At 43.8% G+C, this 16432-nt stretch overlaps 1 protein-coding gene across 1 annotated transcript in view; it reads right to left on the bottom strand.

The window, feature by feature from the left end:
- Window positions 1-16432, bottom strand: part of HMCN1 (hemicentin 1) — a 165713-nt gene that overhangs the window by 68986 nt on the left and 80295 nt on the right. Inside the window, exons 28-40 of the mRNA XM_039726386.1 lie at window positions 15864-16011; window positions 15270-15396; window positions 14108-14262; window positions 11881-12159; window positions 10797-11078; window positions 9790-9898; window positions 9055-9224; window positions 8602-8756; window positions 7759-7882; window positions 6349-6450; window positions 4372-4524; window positions 1191-1342; window positions 325-448 (exon numbers count right to left, since the gene is read on the bottom strand). Of these exons, the coding sequence (XP_039582320.1) occupies window positions 325-448; window positions 1191-1342; window positions 4372-4524; window positions 6349-6450; window positions 7759-7882; window positions 8602-8756; window positions 9055-9224; window positions 9790-9898; window positions 10797-11078; window positions 11881-12159; window positions 14108-14262; window positions 15270-15396; window positions 15864-16011 (2080 nt within the window). The remainder of the gene's footprint in view (window positions 1-324; window positions 449-1190; window positions 1343-4371; window positions 4525-6348; window positions 6451-7758; window positions 7883-8601; window positions 8757-9054; window positions 9225-9789; window positions 9899-10796; window positions 11079-11880; window positions 12160-14107; window positions 14263-15269; window positions 15397-15863; window positions 16012-16432) is intronic.

Here is a 16432-nt window from a genome sequence, read left to right as displayed (position 1 = left end):
CTGGCAGATCTACCTGGTTTACGCAAACATGTGGGGTTTTTTATCATTCATAAATGAGTTTTTATGCATTAAACTTGTAAATTCACTGCTGTAGTTACCTTTCTTCAAGGATACACAGAATGACACACCTATACGCTTTAGTAAATGAAGGTGGATGTGCATGTATGTTTTAACTTCCATACACAAACCATTCGTCCTCACTTGGCCTTACATTACGGGTTGGGACTATTTTTACTCAGCACTGCTCAGGGTCTGGGCCCAGTGTGTTACATTCAATCTTGAAGACCAGCTCTCAGAACAAAAAGAAAGACATTTGTCACTCACCATAAACACGGAGGTCGATGTCCCTCTGGCCCTCCCCCGCAGCGTTGACTGCCACACACGTGTATGTCCCCGTGTCACTGAGCTGGGCACTGGGCAGTGCCAGCACCCGGCCCCCTGACAGGACCTGCAACAGGAGCACAGCACCTTCAGGCACACCCCAGTTCCAAACACAGGAGGGGGAACTCCTAGGGCTCCTTTCGAAATGGAACACTTGTTTTGCCACCTCCCATCATCTCCCTGCACTCCAGTGTTCTCTTCTAACCCAGACTTGCAAAAGAGAAACTCTAACTTCATCCCAGTCCCTAGGGAATTCCTGGCATTCTCAAGACTTTGCAGGAGCTGGACACCTCTCCCTCCCACCAGCTTCAAACATGCTGTCACATCTTTTGTCTGTGCCCTAAGCTGTTCCCACAGAACACAAATTCCCTCTCTTCCCTTTCAGATTATAAAATCAACTTCCAAAAACCAACCACAGCATCTCATTTTACCTCTGAAATATCTCCTAACATCAGAGGTTGGTTTTCTTTTCTGAATTACTTTTCTTTTCTGAATTACTGTATGTAATGAGCTTTCCAGATTTCTTCAGCAGAGCAATCTGGTCCAACTTCCTCCTCTTCCCAGTAAGCAGAAGATTTGTTGATGCAAATTTACTCAGTATGACATCAGCTGTATGACATTTATTTCAATGTGTCTCTATCTTCCACTTCACACAGTACTGGAGCTAAACTCACATGAACAACCCAGAGCAAAGGGCCTTATATTATTATTCCAAATTCTTGAACTTATTCTCTTCCATTAAACTGCACTGACTTAGAAGCCTCCTCCCACAACAGGGAACACCACAGAGCAGGATCTGTCCCTGGTACCTGGAGGCCGTTGCTGACGCTGGACACAGGGCTCCCATCCTTCAGCCACGTCAGGATAGGGGCAGGGATGCCTCTGGCTTCACACTCCAGTCTCACTGCATTATTGACCACTACTGTCACCATGTCACTGCTGCCAGAGATGGATGGGGGGACTGAAAAAAAGAATCCACAGAAAAAGGGCTGTAACAGCTACGTAAGAGTACTAATCACAACAACATTAAATAGGCTGCATAGTTTTGGATGTTATTTCTCTTTTCTCATGTTTTTTCCTGCTGAGCCCTTGTCATGTCTTTGCTCTGTGCCAGATTCTGCTCTACCCTTAGCATGAGCAGGCAGATAACTGCAGTGAAACTACTGTGAGCAAGGTATGTGGGACTGGGCCCACAGCCCAGAGGACAGCTGTGAAACCCAGGAACCACACCATAAAGCCAGAAAATATTCCCTCAAACTCTTCTACTATTCCATTTAGACCTTGTGAAAGACTTTAGGAGTGGTAGGGATTAAAGAAAGGAGTTTACCATATAAACCACATAAAGCAAATCCATACGCAGAGTGATAAATTGCCCTGGCAGAGCATATGGAAACGTTTACCAGATTAGAGTGGAAAACATCTGCCTCTCTGATGACACAAAACATTTGCAATGGAACATCCAAAGCACTTACTCTAGGCACACAGTCTAGCAAATGTTGTAGGGCTCTGGTAGAAAGGGAGACAAGAATCATTAAAAAAAGGAAGATATTTCATGTACTAGGAATCAAAACTATTCTATTTGCTACTACCACTGATAACTTAGTGATAAACTTTAAAAGTCAGTATCAGATGAAAACTTAATGCTTAAAGTCACTCCTGCAAAGAGATGAGAATGGGTGTGCTACTCATACACATCGGCCTGTGTGACAGAAGAAAACATGTAAAAGTTCTGCACTGAAAATAAGATTCATTAACAAATGTAGCAACCTCTAAGAGCCTGTAACTCAGGTTGTGGCTGCCCCATCTCTGAAAGTGTCCAAGGCCAGGCTGGACAGGGCTTGAAGCAACCTGAGATAGTGGAACGTGTCCCCCCACCATGGCAGGAGGTGGAATCGGATGGGCTTTAAGGTCCCTTCCAACCCAAACCATTCCATGATTCTGTGACTCTCCTCACTCCTACATATATTTCAGTAATAGCAGTAGAGGCAGAAAAAAGGCACAGGATTTTATATTTTTTTCTTTTTTCCCCAAACAGAGCTCCTCCTATTGCATTCATTGGTCTCAAATGCCTGAGAAAGCTATAGTGGAGTGAAAGAAGTGAAAAAAGTTAATACAGTGAAATCCTATTAATCCTAGCTCAACTGGAATTCCACTTTATTCCTTCAGTTGGCCTGCCTGGTTCCATTCAGTGTTAAGCCTGTGGCATCAAGCATCATTTTTTTAATGCCAAGAAGATCTGATAACACTATTAACAACCGAAACTGGTGAATAAGACCAGTAGTTGACCAAGGCAGGTGCTCATGGAAATCTAGATCAACCTTTCCATAAATGCAGCACAACTTTCAGTACTTGGCACTTGAGCCTGTTCTCCATTAAGGAGTCACTGCTTCCACTGGTAAAGAGGGAAAAACCTGTAAGTTTTGTCTTCTCAAACTCATAAGCTCCAAGGACAGTGGATTATGAACCTGTGGATGGTGAATTGCAGCACCTCTCTGCTGTCAGCCTGGCAGGACACCAGTTGAATGAAGCAGGATCACGGACAGGAGTTCAATGCAATTAGCTCCTTTGATGCCATTACTTTGTCTGCAACTGCATATATTCTGTTCTAGAAGGGGAAGCTCTGTGCCTTAGTCAGAAAATTTTAGTTTCCTAGAAAACTCTGGATGTGTTTGCTGAAATTCCGCCACCCCTAAAAAGATATACGTGTACTGCAGGGTTATTTTCCATTTAACTAGAATAATGACCTTAGCTCTAAGGATTTCCTGGGAATTCATCACTGGGTGGGGTTAATTGCCCTTGACTGTGTCTTGTGCCATCAGTTTTTCCCATGATGGTCATTAAATCAGTGGAAATGCACTGCCCAAGTCATTAATTAACATTAATAGTGTGCATCTCGGCTGCAGACACTGTGCCAAATTTGGGCCACACTTTTGCATGGAAGACTCCCACAGAAAACCAGCCACATGCACATGCATGTATCAAAGATAAGAATTTGGATTATGGCCACATCCAAAAGCCACTGAAATCACTGGAAAAGCTCCAGCTGGGCTTTTGCTTAGGTGTCTCATGTCAGCAAACACCCACACTTCCACTTCATCTTCTTAGACACAGTACTTTTTTCTTTAAAACTCTTGGATTATGAAAGAGCATTTGATCTGTGTCTTGTCTACTGTGAGCTTCAAAGTCACCTATAACAAACTCCAGCAACTGCCAGGCCCTCCAAATTGCTCAAGTGATCCCTTAAACAAAATACCTCTTCCATAAATTCATTCTTCCTAGGAATGCCTTCCCTTGACACATTTTCCACATTCAAAACACCTATTCTAATGTCAGTGAGAAAACAGAAGAGTGAAAAGCATGGAGTGCCAGGACAAGGGGGAATGGCTCTCCACTACCAGAGGGCAGGGTTAGGTGGGGTATTGGGAAAGAATTCCTGGCTGTGATAGTGGTGTGGGCCCTGGAATGGAATTCCCAGAGAGGCTGTGGCTGCCCCTGGATCCCTGGAAGTGTCCCAGGCAGGTTGGACAGGGCTTGGAGCAACCTGGGCTAGTGGAAGGTGTCCCTGCCCATGGCAGGGGTGGCACTGGATGGGCTGTAAGGTCCCTTCCAACCCAAAGCACCCTGAGATCCTGTGATTATGTGATGAGCAACACCAAGTCTGTTAAGCAGACTGGAAAAGGAGGAAAGCAAAGGTGGAGCTTGCATGTATTATTCCTAAGTGTCACAATACAGACAAGAGAAACAGCCTCAAGTTGTGCTGGGGGTAGGGAGGTTAATTTGGATATTAGCACAAGTCTCTTCATGGATAGGGTAGGCAGACAGTGGCACAGCTGCCCAGGGCAGTGGGGGGGTCCCCATCCCTGGAGGGATTTAGAAGCCGCGCGAATGTAACACTCGGGGACATGGGTCACGGGGGGAACAGCTGGACTCAGCGCTCTCAGAAGCGTTCCCCACACTCCAGGAGTGGCAGTTCTGTGGCTGTGCACTCACCGTGGACCTGGAGGCTGTAGAGCAGCTCGGCCGTGCCCGCGGCGTTGGCAGCCAGGCACCTGTAGAGGCCGGAGTCGGCCACCTGCGCGGCCTCGATGCGCAGCACCTGTCCCCTGCCACCCAGCGCGCGCCCGTCCTTGGACCACGACACAGCTGTGGGGGAGGAACGGGGACAAATCACTGACAACCCCGACAAATGGGGCACCACAGAGCCCTCACACTGGCCACCTCAGCCTCCACACACATGCCAATGTTTAACAGTCAACAGCAGTGTTAGTTGTGATTAAGAAGAACAAAATGTAACAGAAAATCAGGAAATAGGAAGATTTGCTGACTATGCCCCACAATTCAACAGCAAATTTGACATCATCATCCACACCCCTCATACATTTATGGAAAAGTGTTCTGAAATTGAGAAATTATCACGCAAAGCAAATTATAAGAAATTCACCTATCTTATACCAAGGTAAAGAGCAGCTGTTTAAAACCACACAAAAATATGCAGGCATTCCTGCACATGGCAGATGGAAGGAGATGAGCTTTCAAGTTCTTTCCAACCCAAACCATCCAGGGAAACTATAACAGCCCTACATATTATAGATATATATAATAAAGGATAGACAGGGAATCTATCCAGAAATTCTATAACATGTATCAATTTTTTTTACCTTTTACCTTAAATTATCACTATATTAAACTGAACTATCTGGGACAAAGAATCAAAACATAAGCAACTAAATCAAATTGCAACTGGCAGATCAAAAAACTGAAAATAAAGAGCAGAAAACTTGGTGTTTCTCCAGAAGAAAATTTTATAAGAAGTTGACAACCAAGAAAATCTGTAGATTTTGCATCTCAGCCAAAAGATGGCACCATCCATCAGGAGAATGGTCATTGAGGCTTTGCTGGCACCACTTCACTACTCAGATGAAATTACTGCTCATGGAAGGATTGTCTGTAATACACAAGGGGCTTTGGGGACAGACTCACACCCACTAAGTGCTCTGGCCTGACTGATGGATAAGACTTGCACACAGCTTCTGTCTTTTCCAGTGGGATGCTGTGCTCCTCACTTTCCTGACTCATGGTGTATTTTGACAATAGGATGTGCCATCACATCACACCAGGGGTGAACTAACTGTTCTTATTGCATAAATTCTCTGAAATCCATCACTTTAATTGTTGATAACTAAAGTAACTGAAAATTTGGAGGATAAAGGAGAAAAAATTTAAAAGGAGCATAAAACAGACATAAAATTCTTATACTTTTATAACATTTTACTTCCTCAAGATTTTAATTTTTTCAATGTAAGAATAAATTATTCTACAAAATAATATTTTGCTGTGAATTAATTCTTAAAAAGGCAGCAAATGAGAAGCTGGATTACATTTCACAACTGAAATGTAATAACATCTTTCACCTGAACATGTTGATAAAATCAGCATGAGAATAATTTGCTATATTAGCTACAAGCTCTTGGTAACTATTCCCCCTGTTTTGCTCTACAATAATTAATACAGCAAATTTCTCTCAATAATATGTCTTTTTATATCTTACCAGGTAACAAAACCCACACATTAAAAAAGTCCTAGACATGAGCACGTTTGACAGGCACACTCAATCCATGAAGTATTTCAGGTCTGCCTTACACTAACAAATACTGAACTGACAGGAGATAAAAGTGGATGTGTTTAAAGCTCATTCAGTAGAAATTGAGTAGCACTCTTGCCTGTGGACAGGGCATCACAAGGGAATAGATTATCCTTGTGATGTGTTTTCACTCATTTATCAGTGGCGATCACCGAATTCCTCAATCCTTCCTCCATGTCAGCCCATACATTGACATTTGCCATCACACAGTTTCTAGCTGGTTTAAAACCACACAGTTAGCTCCACATTCAGCATATCCATCACTTTCCAAAGACACATGAAAGTGAAACCCTTGATGAGATGTTCCCCAAGGTGCACATGGATACCTGGCAGAGGGTTCCCAGATGCTCTGCATTCAAGATGGATTGGATTATTTACCACCACTGTTTCATTTAATATTTTTCCTGCATCTTCCAGACTGGGTGGTTCTGGGAAGAGACAAAAGCAGCAGGTTCTCATTAATTCAGCCACCCAGCTAGCAGAGCACCCAATCACAAAGTCATCTAGCCTTGGAGAAACTTTGGGCAATGAGTTGCACAAGCTTCAACTGCTGGGTGACCAAGGAATTTCTCCAGAAATTTAATCTCTGAAATGGGAATACTCTCTAATTATATAATCTCATGAGTGGTAAGAGGAATAAAACATTATTTTTGCTAATTTTATTTTTTTTCTGGAAAAATGGAACTTAAAGTAGATTTGTAAGTAATGGGTAAACAACACAAAACAGCAATTCTTTATTGTGGCAAGCTCCTCTCGCTTCACCTGGTGATAATAAACTGAGTGGTGTAGACAGCTTTTACCTTCCTGAAGTTCCAAAATCTGAAACATGACAGAAATGCCAGATAATGACAGTTTGAACATGAAGACTGACAGCAAAGGAGAGTTTTATGAGCATGGGACTGACACTGAAGTTAGTAGTGATGAAATTATCACAGTCTGAATGTGGCTCCTCTTTCTAAGTCCAATCCACAGAGACTCTGCAACCTCTCCTCACTTCAGTTTAATGTTTTCCAGTTACTGGTTTGGTTTGGCAATAAAAGTCAACATAGTTAACATAGCCATACTCTGAAAATATTGCCACAGTCTATTCCTGCACCTCCTGAGGATTCCCACACCTCTTTTGAGGACTGGGTCACATCAGCAATGCACAACACTTCGTGACCACTTCTGAGCCAAATATATGTAAATCATGGTGAGAGCATTTATTAAATTCACATGCAAATGACAGCTTCTTGAGTCTCCCTGATTCTTTTCATACTGCTTTTAGCTGCAGAAGAAAATTCCTTTTAACAGGCTGAAAAATCCCCTCACAAGAATATGTTCCTTTCTCAGAAAAGCTATTCCCGTAAAAATTTCCCATTTCCCAGGGTCATGGGGAATACCAATAGCCACAAAAAACTTGGATGAAATTAGTAATGCCAGTGGTGGTATATCACACATTGATTCAGAAACACAGAGTACCCTTCTGAGGGGTGGGTTAGAAGGAATGTGTTTGGCATTTTGGATACCTCCGAGCAGCAGAGGTACCTGGAAAGAAACTCATTCACTTCTACGTCCTTTGGTATTACAGGAGAGAGGCCAAACTCTACAAAAGCCAGTTTTTGCCCTCACTCCTTACTAACGGAGTGGGACAGAGAAAGAGAACTGAGAGGTGGATGTGCAGAGCCAGGAGAAAAGGCAGAGCAAGGCGAGCCCAGGTGCAAGAGCCGCGTGGCCAGCCCCGTTTGGCGCATTACCGTGCACGTGGAGCCGGGTGTGCTGCTGGGCCTCCCCCGCAGCGTTGGTGGCCACGCAGGTGTAGCGGGCGGCATCTCCGGGCAGGGCCTTGCCAAGCTGCAGGACACGGCCCGAGGCCTCCAGCTGTTCCCAAACACAGAGAGGAGCCGTGTGACACCACTGCCCCCAGCACTGACGCTCTGGGTGAGCGGACACGGCCGGGCTCATCCCCTCCCAACCCCGGCTCACAGAATGAAATCTCTGGGTCAAAGATTTCAGTGTCCCTCGGACAGCAGCATCAGGAGCTGTACAGGTGTGAGGAGACCTGGCTGGTGAGGGGCAGGCAGGCAGAGGTGACTGCAGGCAAGGTACCAAAAACTGCTCCAGCCATGGGAAATCAAAGCCACTGCAAGCACTGACCCCTGGAACATGCGAGCACTGGGGAGGGCTCTTCATGGAAAGGCACGATCTCATCAGGAGAAGGAATTACAGGTAGCTGATGCAGTGATCGCAGAACATCTCAGCTAATCTCACCTCATAGGGATGAGTGGCTAGAGCCACCTCATAATCAGCAGACAAGCATTTGACCTTGAAGAGCTAAGTACAACTGGAAGGAGACAGATCCTGAATTTCCAGCCACAGATTCTCCTGACATGAGGCATCTAGTGGGATTAAGTCTACTGAGCACTGCTGTTACCTGAGACACCACCCTGATCAGGTAGAAAGCCCCTCACTCTGCAGGATGGCTCTTAAGCACTTTTGTATTACAGCGTGAGGGAAGCGAAAGCAAAAGAAGCACTAACACATATAACTTACAGCAATTATCTTCCATGGTTTGGATCCCATAAAAGAATCATGCTTACTCTGATATTTCCCCTGGCTGTGTTTACTGGCTGTCCATCTTTTAACCAGGTTATGGAAGGGCTGGGGATGCCACTAGCTATGCACTGCAGTGTCACAGGCTTGTGGAGCACAACTGCTCTCTCGGAAGGCCCGGCCGATTTAATGGTTGGAGGAACTGCAAAAAGCACCAGAAAAGAAACGTTGCCTCATTTAAACATGTACATTTAAACATACAGAAGCAGTATCCCAGAGGTAAGTGCAGCTTTACTTCTACTTCCAGATCTAGCGGAAGGTGTCCCTGCCATGGCTGGTGTCCAACTCAAACCATTCTATGATTCTATTTCATCTAATCTCCTCTCCAGTTTTACAGCCTGCTAATGCAAATAAACATTTATAAAAAGTTTGAGCGCCTTCTTGCCAGCAATTTGAAACAAAAGCAGTCTGCTTCTTCCCACCCACCTTGAGTAACCTACCGTGCACTGTAACATCAAACTCCTTTTCGTGTTCTCCAGCCTTGTTTGCAGCCACACATTTATAGCGGCCGCTGTCTGACACTTGAGCTTGAGAGATTACAAGTTTCTGTCCATTTAATAAGACCTTGTGTCCAGCCTCCTCTCCAAGTGGCTGACCATCTTTGAACCACCTACCAAAAAGAAAGTTCCATTTCAGTTGCCAGTGAAAGTAAGATTAACAACCATCTTAAAATATGCACAATTATATTAAACAGAATGCCTCAGTAACTCTGTTTGCATTTCTAGGGAAGTCTGGAAGTGTCAGGTTATATTCCCCTTGTCTGAGTGCCATAAATTGAAGGGTTTATCACAAGGGAGTATTGGGGAACAGCCACTAAAGACAGTGTCAGAAAAGTTGACAGCAGATACCACAAGGGGCAGAGAAGAATCTCCAAAGCAAAAGCAATCATCAGTGGCAGAAGAAAGGGCACACTAAGCTGCATTAGCAAAGGACTTAAAAGTTTTGTCTGCTCTTGTTTTCTATCCTCATCACCAGGACATGGATATTGGCACAACAAACCAAACAACTTTAAAATTAAATCCGGATGTTGCCAAGTGTGTATCTGGTGGTGCTATCAGTGGAGCCAGGAGTTTGTCCTCTACTCCACCACTGATTAACACAGATGGCTCATTAAGCTCATGTAACCAACCAGCAGATTTATTTGTGTTTTTCTACTGTCATACCAGTGCCCTTACGTGATAGTTGGTGATGGTGTCCCTCTTGCTGAACAATCCAGCTCCAAAGGGCTATGGAGAATCACAATGCTGCCCAAGAGCTCATCCCCACCTTCCACAAATGGTGGCACTGTAACAGAGAAAAATCCACCAAGAGAAACACTTACACATTAGAAATATCAAACATGTCTCTCTCAAATAGCACTGTTAAACACACACTGATTCATTATGAACCACTGTTCCTTTCTGAAGGGAAACATCTGCCCAGTGACATTTTGCAGCTTCAAATCACTGCTCTCACTTTTTTACTGTTTGTTGTTTGGTTGTGTTTTCCAGATTCTGTCAGAAGAACTTTGTGAAAGGATGGGAAGGGGAGGTGCTTTTGGCATCCTTCATCAGCAAAAAAAGATGCAGAGGATTCTATTCCAGGTCCTCTTCACCCTGTCTCATCCTCTCTGGGAAGGAAGCACTGCCACACAGCTCCTGCACTATCAAGACCAGTGACATTTACCTGCAGAAGCAGAAGGGATGATCTACATCTACATTCAGTATTATGTTCAAGTGACCAAAACCTAAAAATCAGTTCTCTACAGTTCTCTTCCATGTCAGGAGAAGACCTCAAGACATTCAGAAGGGACTGCTGAGATACAGACTGTGTAATGGATTCAAGGAATTCAGAAGTGGGGTTTTTTTCAGTATAAGGTTCCAAACTTGTACAACACTACTAAGTGATATTTCTAATGGATTTCTGTGATTTTCTTCTCTGAAGACAAGTAAGAATTTTAGAGGTTGCTGAGAATATTTATCTGTCACATGCACAAAAATCCTTCAAGAACTAACCTGAGAGTACAAGTCTTCAACTGTCCTGTAGCCCTGGACAGAAAAATTGTGCACTGCTAGCTCAGCTAGATACAGAGCATGACTATCTCATCTTAATATATTAATACAAACGAAAACAAAACCATAGATGGAAATGTTCCATAAAACCTTAGATTTATTGGAACCTGATAAATCTGCAGCTCACACACCTAAGATTTCAACGTCATACTTGATTTCTTGTTCTCCAGCTACGCTTGTGGCCACACACCAGTACTGGCCCTGGTCAGCCTCAACAGCGTTCAGGATCTCCAGCTGCTTCCCCCCAGCCAGGACACGGAGCTTGTCACTTGCTTTCACAGGAACTCCATCTTTTAACCAGGTCAGGAGAGGGGGTGGATTGCCAGCAGCCTTACACTCCAACGTCAGGGAATTCCCAGCAACCACCTGCCTGCTCTGGGCTGTGTCAGCATCGCCCTCAATTACTGGAGGAACTGCAGAAAGAAAGAAATATATTGCAAGCCATTAATTCTGTAGCCAGAAAATGTATTAAGAGAAAATGGGTTTGTTCCACCCACTCTGGCTCCATCTGCCAACATGTCACGCACAATTTCATGTGAGAATTTGCTGCTGGGGCAAGGCAAGGCAGAGAAGTGAAATAATGTAGCTCAACATTGACCAGCTGTATAAAACAGAGGATATGAAGTACTTTGAGAGGGAAGAACTAGACAAGAAAGACTTAAAGGACTACACTAAATATCCCATCTAGAGTGGTTCTTTCAAGTAAGTATTGCTTAGCATGCAGATGTGAGATAGAGAATGAATATACATGGAAGAGAAGTAGCTGAATAGAAGAAAGCACGGTACCAAGCCCAGTGAAGGGAGGGCAGGGTTAGATGGGCTGCTGGGAAGGAATTGATCTCTGTGAGGGTGGGGAGGCCCTGGCACAGGGTGCCAAGAGAAGCTGTGGCTGTCCCGGATCCTTGGAAGTGTCCAAGGCCAGGTTGGATGGGGCATGGAGCAAATCTGGGCTAGTGGAAGGTGTTCCAGTCCATGAGGCAGAGGGTGGGACTGGATGGGCATTAAGATCCCTTTCAACCCACACCATTTTATGATTCCATGCAGTCAAGACCTGTTGGAGAGTCCCATAAAGCAGAGGGCCTAAATCTCCCTCTACACAGCCCTACCAACAGAGGCCAGAATTTAATCACAGCCACTGCCAGGCAGCAGAGGCTGAAGATCTCTTCCACAGCCCTTCTGCAGGAGCAGTAAGGCAGCCCAGGAGCCGTCCCTCACCGTAGACATCCATGTGGAAGAGCTTCTCTGCAGCCCCTGCAGCGCTGCTCACGCGACACGAGTACTGGGCAGAGTCTGACACCTGTGCCCGTGGGATCTGCAGGAACTGCCCTCTGTCCACGTACAGAGCCTGGGGACTGGAAATCAGGCGCTGCCCATCCTTGTACCAGGTGATGGTGGGCACAGGGATTCCCTTGGTTTCACATTCCAGATTTATCAGGTTGTTGAGGAGCACCGATACCTCTGTGGTAATGTTTCCTCCCTTAATACTAGGGGGAACTAGTCCAAAAGACAAAAACAGCAACATTAAAGCCTTAGACTACAACAAAGTATGTGCAGATTCGAACAAAACATTAGAATGCTGTAAGAATAAAATATCTTCATCAGCCTTCCAACCCTTCCTGCTGTATTTTGTTTGGTTCTTTGCCCAGCAGAGCTCATCTACCACCTGTACAGTCCTTCAAGGCACACAGGGTGGAAAGCATTAAGAGAACACAACAAAAGGGCCTCCAGACTCCAACATGTGGCAGGTTAGGACAGCTGGGCCTCCATGACTCCTGCAATTCACTTGGGTAGCCTTCTTCCCTGTCTCCAAAGAAAGAACAATCCCTGGATGCCTTGGGAGGTGCATCCTCCCAGCAAGTATCCTGCTATTGAAAATACCAAACACACCCAAGAGCCTCCACAATGGCAGTGGGAACTGCTCCATGCTCCAAACTTTTGAGGATGAAGTCAGTTACTTTGAGACTAAGTATGAGCTTAATAGTCTTGCTTTATGTTCCTATTTTTGAAGCTTTTTGGCCCAAAGTCATTTCCCTTGCTCTCTAGGCAGCAGGACTCAGATTTTTCTAGCAAACAAGCTCTTGTGTAAATCAGCCAATATAAAGAGTCCGTAAATCTCTATAGAAGCAATAAAAACACAGTGCAATTGGCAATGACTAAATTTATGGCTGCTGAAAGGACCAGACACATCTGGCAGACACATTGACTCCTCTGCTGCCAAACATGCTCAGTACATCCACAGATTCCTCTGACTTCCACAGTGGTCATTGAAAACACCACTGCAGAAATGCAAAGTGTCCGTGAATGGATGGATCCCCACCTGAGACAGGTCCTGCAGTTATCAAAACATAATGAAATATTTACTAATTAAACATTTTTTGTATCAAAATCCCCAAATCCAGTGAATATGCTGAAACATACCCAGTTCAAAGGCAACTGCATTTCTCTATCAGAGATGAGGAATGGTTTTAATATGGTGTTTTGGGAAAATATCAAAGCCAAAGGCAGGGCTAAACAGCTAAAACAAAGAAAGAACTAGCAAGAATTAGCATTGAGGTTCCTCACTTACTCTGTGGGCTTCTGTCTGCCTAGCCAGGACTAGTGAGAAATACAAAATTAAAGTTACATTCTGCTGTCACAAATTCATCTTCCCTGAAGAACCTGAAATAAATCTACTCATCTGCAAGGACTTTATCTGTGGGAAAGTGGGGGAAGCTGTTTTATTCCTCTAATCTCAGAACAGCCACAATCCCCTGCAAGTCCTCCCAGCATTCTCTTTGTTCCTGATAGAAAAAGGTCTGACCAAGACTGGTGTGTAGCCACATTCCTGTGCCTATGGGTGCTTTGTGCTTCACAAATGTCCCAGATGAGGGAAATAATGCACATTAAGTTCACAGAATCACACACAACATTCAGGAACAAATTCATAGCAAGGGAGGACTTGAGAGCTAACAGACTCAAATCCCTACCCTTCAAATTCCAGGCACAAGAATTTCTGAGTCCCATGAAGCACAGGGTGTATCCTGGCACCAGGTTAAGAAAAATAAGACCAAATGTGTATTAAAATCAAAATCTTAACAATCTTCTCCTCCCTAAGACAGATCAGAACAATTAAGACAATGTGACAATAAAAATTCAGTTGAAACTAACAGCAGAATTTGAGAACATTCTTCGAGATTTTTTGCTTTCATTAATCAGAAAAAGAAGCATATAAACAACATTTCAAGGTGTTTTTCTAAGCCTGCAAAGACTACATCCATACTTAACTTCATAGATACAAATACCTAAAAAGGTCATTTTGTGAACACATGATTATTAAAATAAATTTACACACAAATTTTGCAGCAGAGACTTAATTTGCATTTGCCTGAGTATCTCCATTCAAAAAGAAACCTTAAGAGTAAAACAAGAGGATCTTCTGGGGTCAGGCACTCCATAAACTTACCATGGACAACAAGCCTGACCTCCTTCACTTGTTTGCCAGCAGTGTTGGTGGCACTGCACTGGTAGCGACCCTTGTCAACCCTGCGAGCACTCTTGATGTGGAGAACTTGGTCCCTGTCCAGGAGCTCAACGTTGGGATCACCCAAGAACAAGGGCCTGAAACAGAGACCATTTTGCTTCACAAAATTCTGCCCCCACCCTTTTAGCACTGATTTAAACTGACAGTAAGATGAAGAGGTCCTTTGGTGGCAATAATTGCACCATTCCAGAGTGCCATTTAGCACTAAATTAATAATTTTAATCACAAGAGCCAACATGCAATGACAAGCTATTATGATTAACTCTACTCCTAACTTCTAAAAGAAACCAAACCACAAAAGGTACTTTTCTCACACCTCCAGGATGCCAGCTTCAGAGCCAGAGTCACACACCTGACCTCAGCTCCTTTTCTCCTAATTTATTTAGTCATGCCAGGCCTTTTCTGATAACCAAATGTCAACTACTACCCTGGAACAACACATCCATAACAAAGGGTAAGGAATTGTCACAGCAGAGTATCTGAGTCCTGACCAATGCCTATACTGAACTACATTGTTAAACACCAAAAACACCCAGCCCAGGTGGGTTTTCAGCTAATATTTAAGAATTCTTCTCCTGTGCTTTCCTGGAATGAATGATGAGGAATGGAAAACATGCAGGCTATAAATATTTTCAAACATATATATGGACATATAATCTTTCAAGCCTTTAATGTATATATGCAGAACTACACAAGACATTAGCCAGCAAAACATCTGATATGAGTTCTGTCTACCACTGAAAAAAATCACCTCAGCTAAACAATGACATTTTAACTAATAATATGTGGAAAAAAATAATCCAGGTAGAATAACCCACAGAATAAACTCAAAGAAATGGTTCTGCTTATCTTGCTTCAACCATCATCTCTCTCCAAAAACCCAGTATCTGCTCTGCAAGTGCCAATAATGGGCGAGTTTCAGAAAGTGGGATGTTAAGCTTTGATTAAAGAATTTACCACCTCACATCACCCCAAATTCTGTGACACTAAGATAACACAAAGTAGTTAAACATTGCACCTCATTCCTCTCTGCTCTAGGGGAGGAAGAGCCTGACACAAACCACAAAAGCTGCAATATACTCACTTGCCATCCTTGAACCAGTGAATGTCAGGAACAGGAAAGCCTTTGGCTCTGCATTCCAGATGGATTTCCTGGTTGAGGATGACTGACACTTCACCAGGGGTATCGGCACCTATTATGCTTGGTGGAACTTTAAAAAGACAAACATTAAGGAAGGACTGGTATTCAGCCTGGGAACATGTACCCTGTGACTGAAGGGAATGCAATAGTGGATCTTACTACTCCCTTAAAACACCTTCAGTGTTCACTGCAGAAGGAACTCTGCAGATCACAACAGCATGTCTATCATGACAAGCACTTCCACACCTGCACTGGTGAACTGTACCAGGGAACACCCCTATGTCACACAGCACACCCCAAACACAAAACAAAGCACAAAAGCCCAGAAATCAAAAGCAATATTTTGTCTGTGTTACTACAAGAATGGCAAAGTTTAAGCACTCAGTGCTTCAGCAGCCAATAATTCATGGGCAGTGAGTAGAAAAATCTATTTATAATGAGTTGAAATTTACTGGCTTCTTAAATATCAACTGTTTTTCCAATCATGTACTAAAACCCAAATCAAACAAAAACCAACCCCAAAGCCATGAAACTAACCAAGTATATGGAGGTTAAACAGCTTCTCAGAACTTCCTGCTACATTTATGGCTTTGCATGAATACTGTCCAGCATCCTCAGTAGTAGCTTTCAGGAGCTTCAGTATCTTCCCATTGTGCAAAATCTGGAGAGCACTGCTTTCCACAACCTTAGAGGAACCCGAGACATTAGCCTTATGTGATCCAAGCTACAGCAGCCAAATATCACAGCTGGATTTTTATAAGAAAATGGTAGTTTTAGTGGAAGGATAATCTGTTTCCCCTTTCAGTTTCAGCACTAATCTCCTGCCCTGCTGCAATGTGTTCAATATGGTCTGTAGCTCAGTCTAGGGCAGGGAGTGGGGAAACTCCAACCAGCAGCAATGGGCAGTCCCAGGAGTGCATAAAGGGATCTGTCCTCACCTTAAACTACAACTTATCAGCTACAAGTGGAAACACAGGACTCAAGGATAATCCTGAGGAATTCAATTCAACACAAAAAGTTCTTATTTCTCCATCTATAGAATGGAAAAAATGGCAATATTGGTCCCGTCTGCATGGATTGGCATCTACCATACTGGAGGAATGCCA

Source organism: Passer montanus, unplaced genomic scaffold, assembly GCF_014805655.1.
Source record: "Passer montanus isolate IOZ18808 unplaced genomic scaffold, ASM1480565v1 scaffold58, whole genome shotgun sequence".
In the NCBI taxonomy this organism is placed as follows: Eukaryota; Metazoa; Chordata; class Aves; order Passeriformes; family Passeridae; genus Passer; species Passer montanus.
This window is presented reverse-complemented; position numbering and strand designations above follow the sequence as displayed.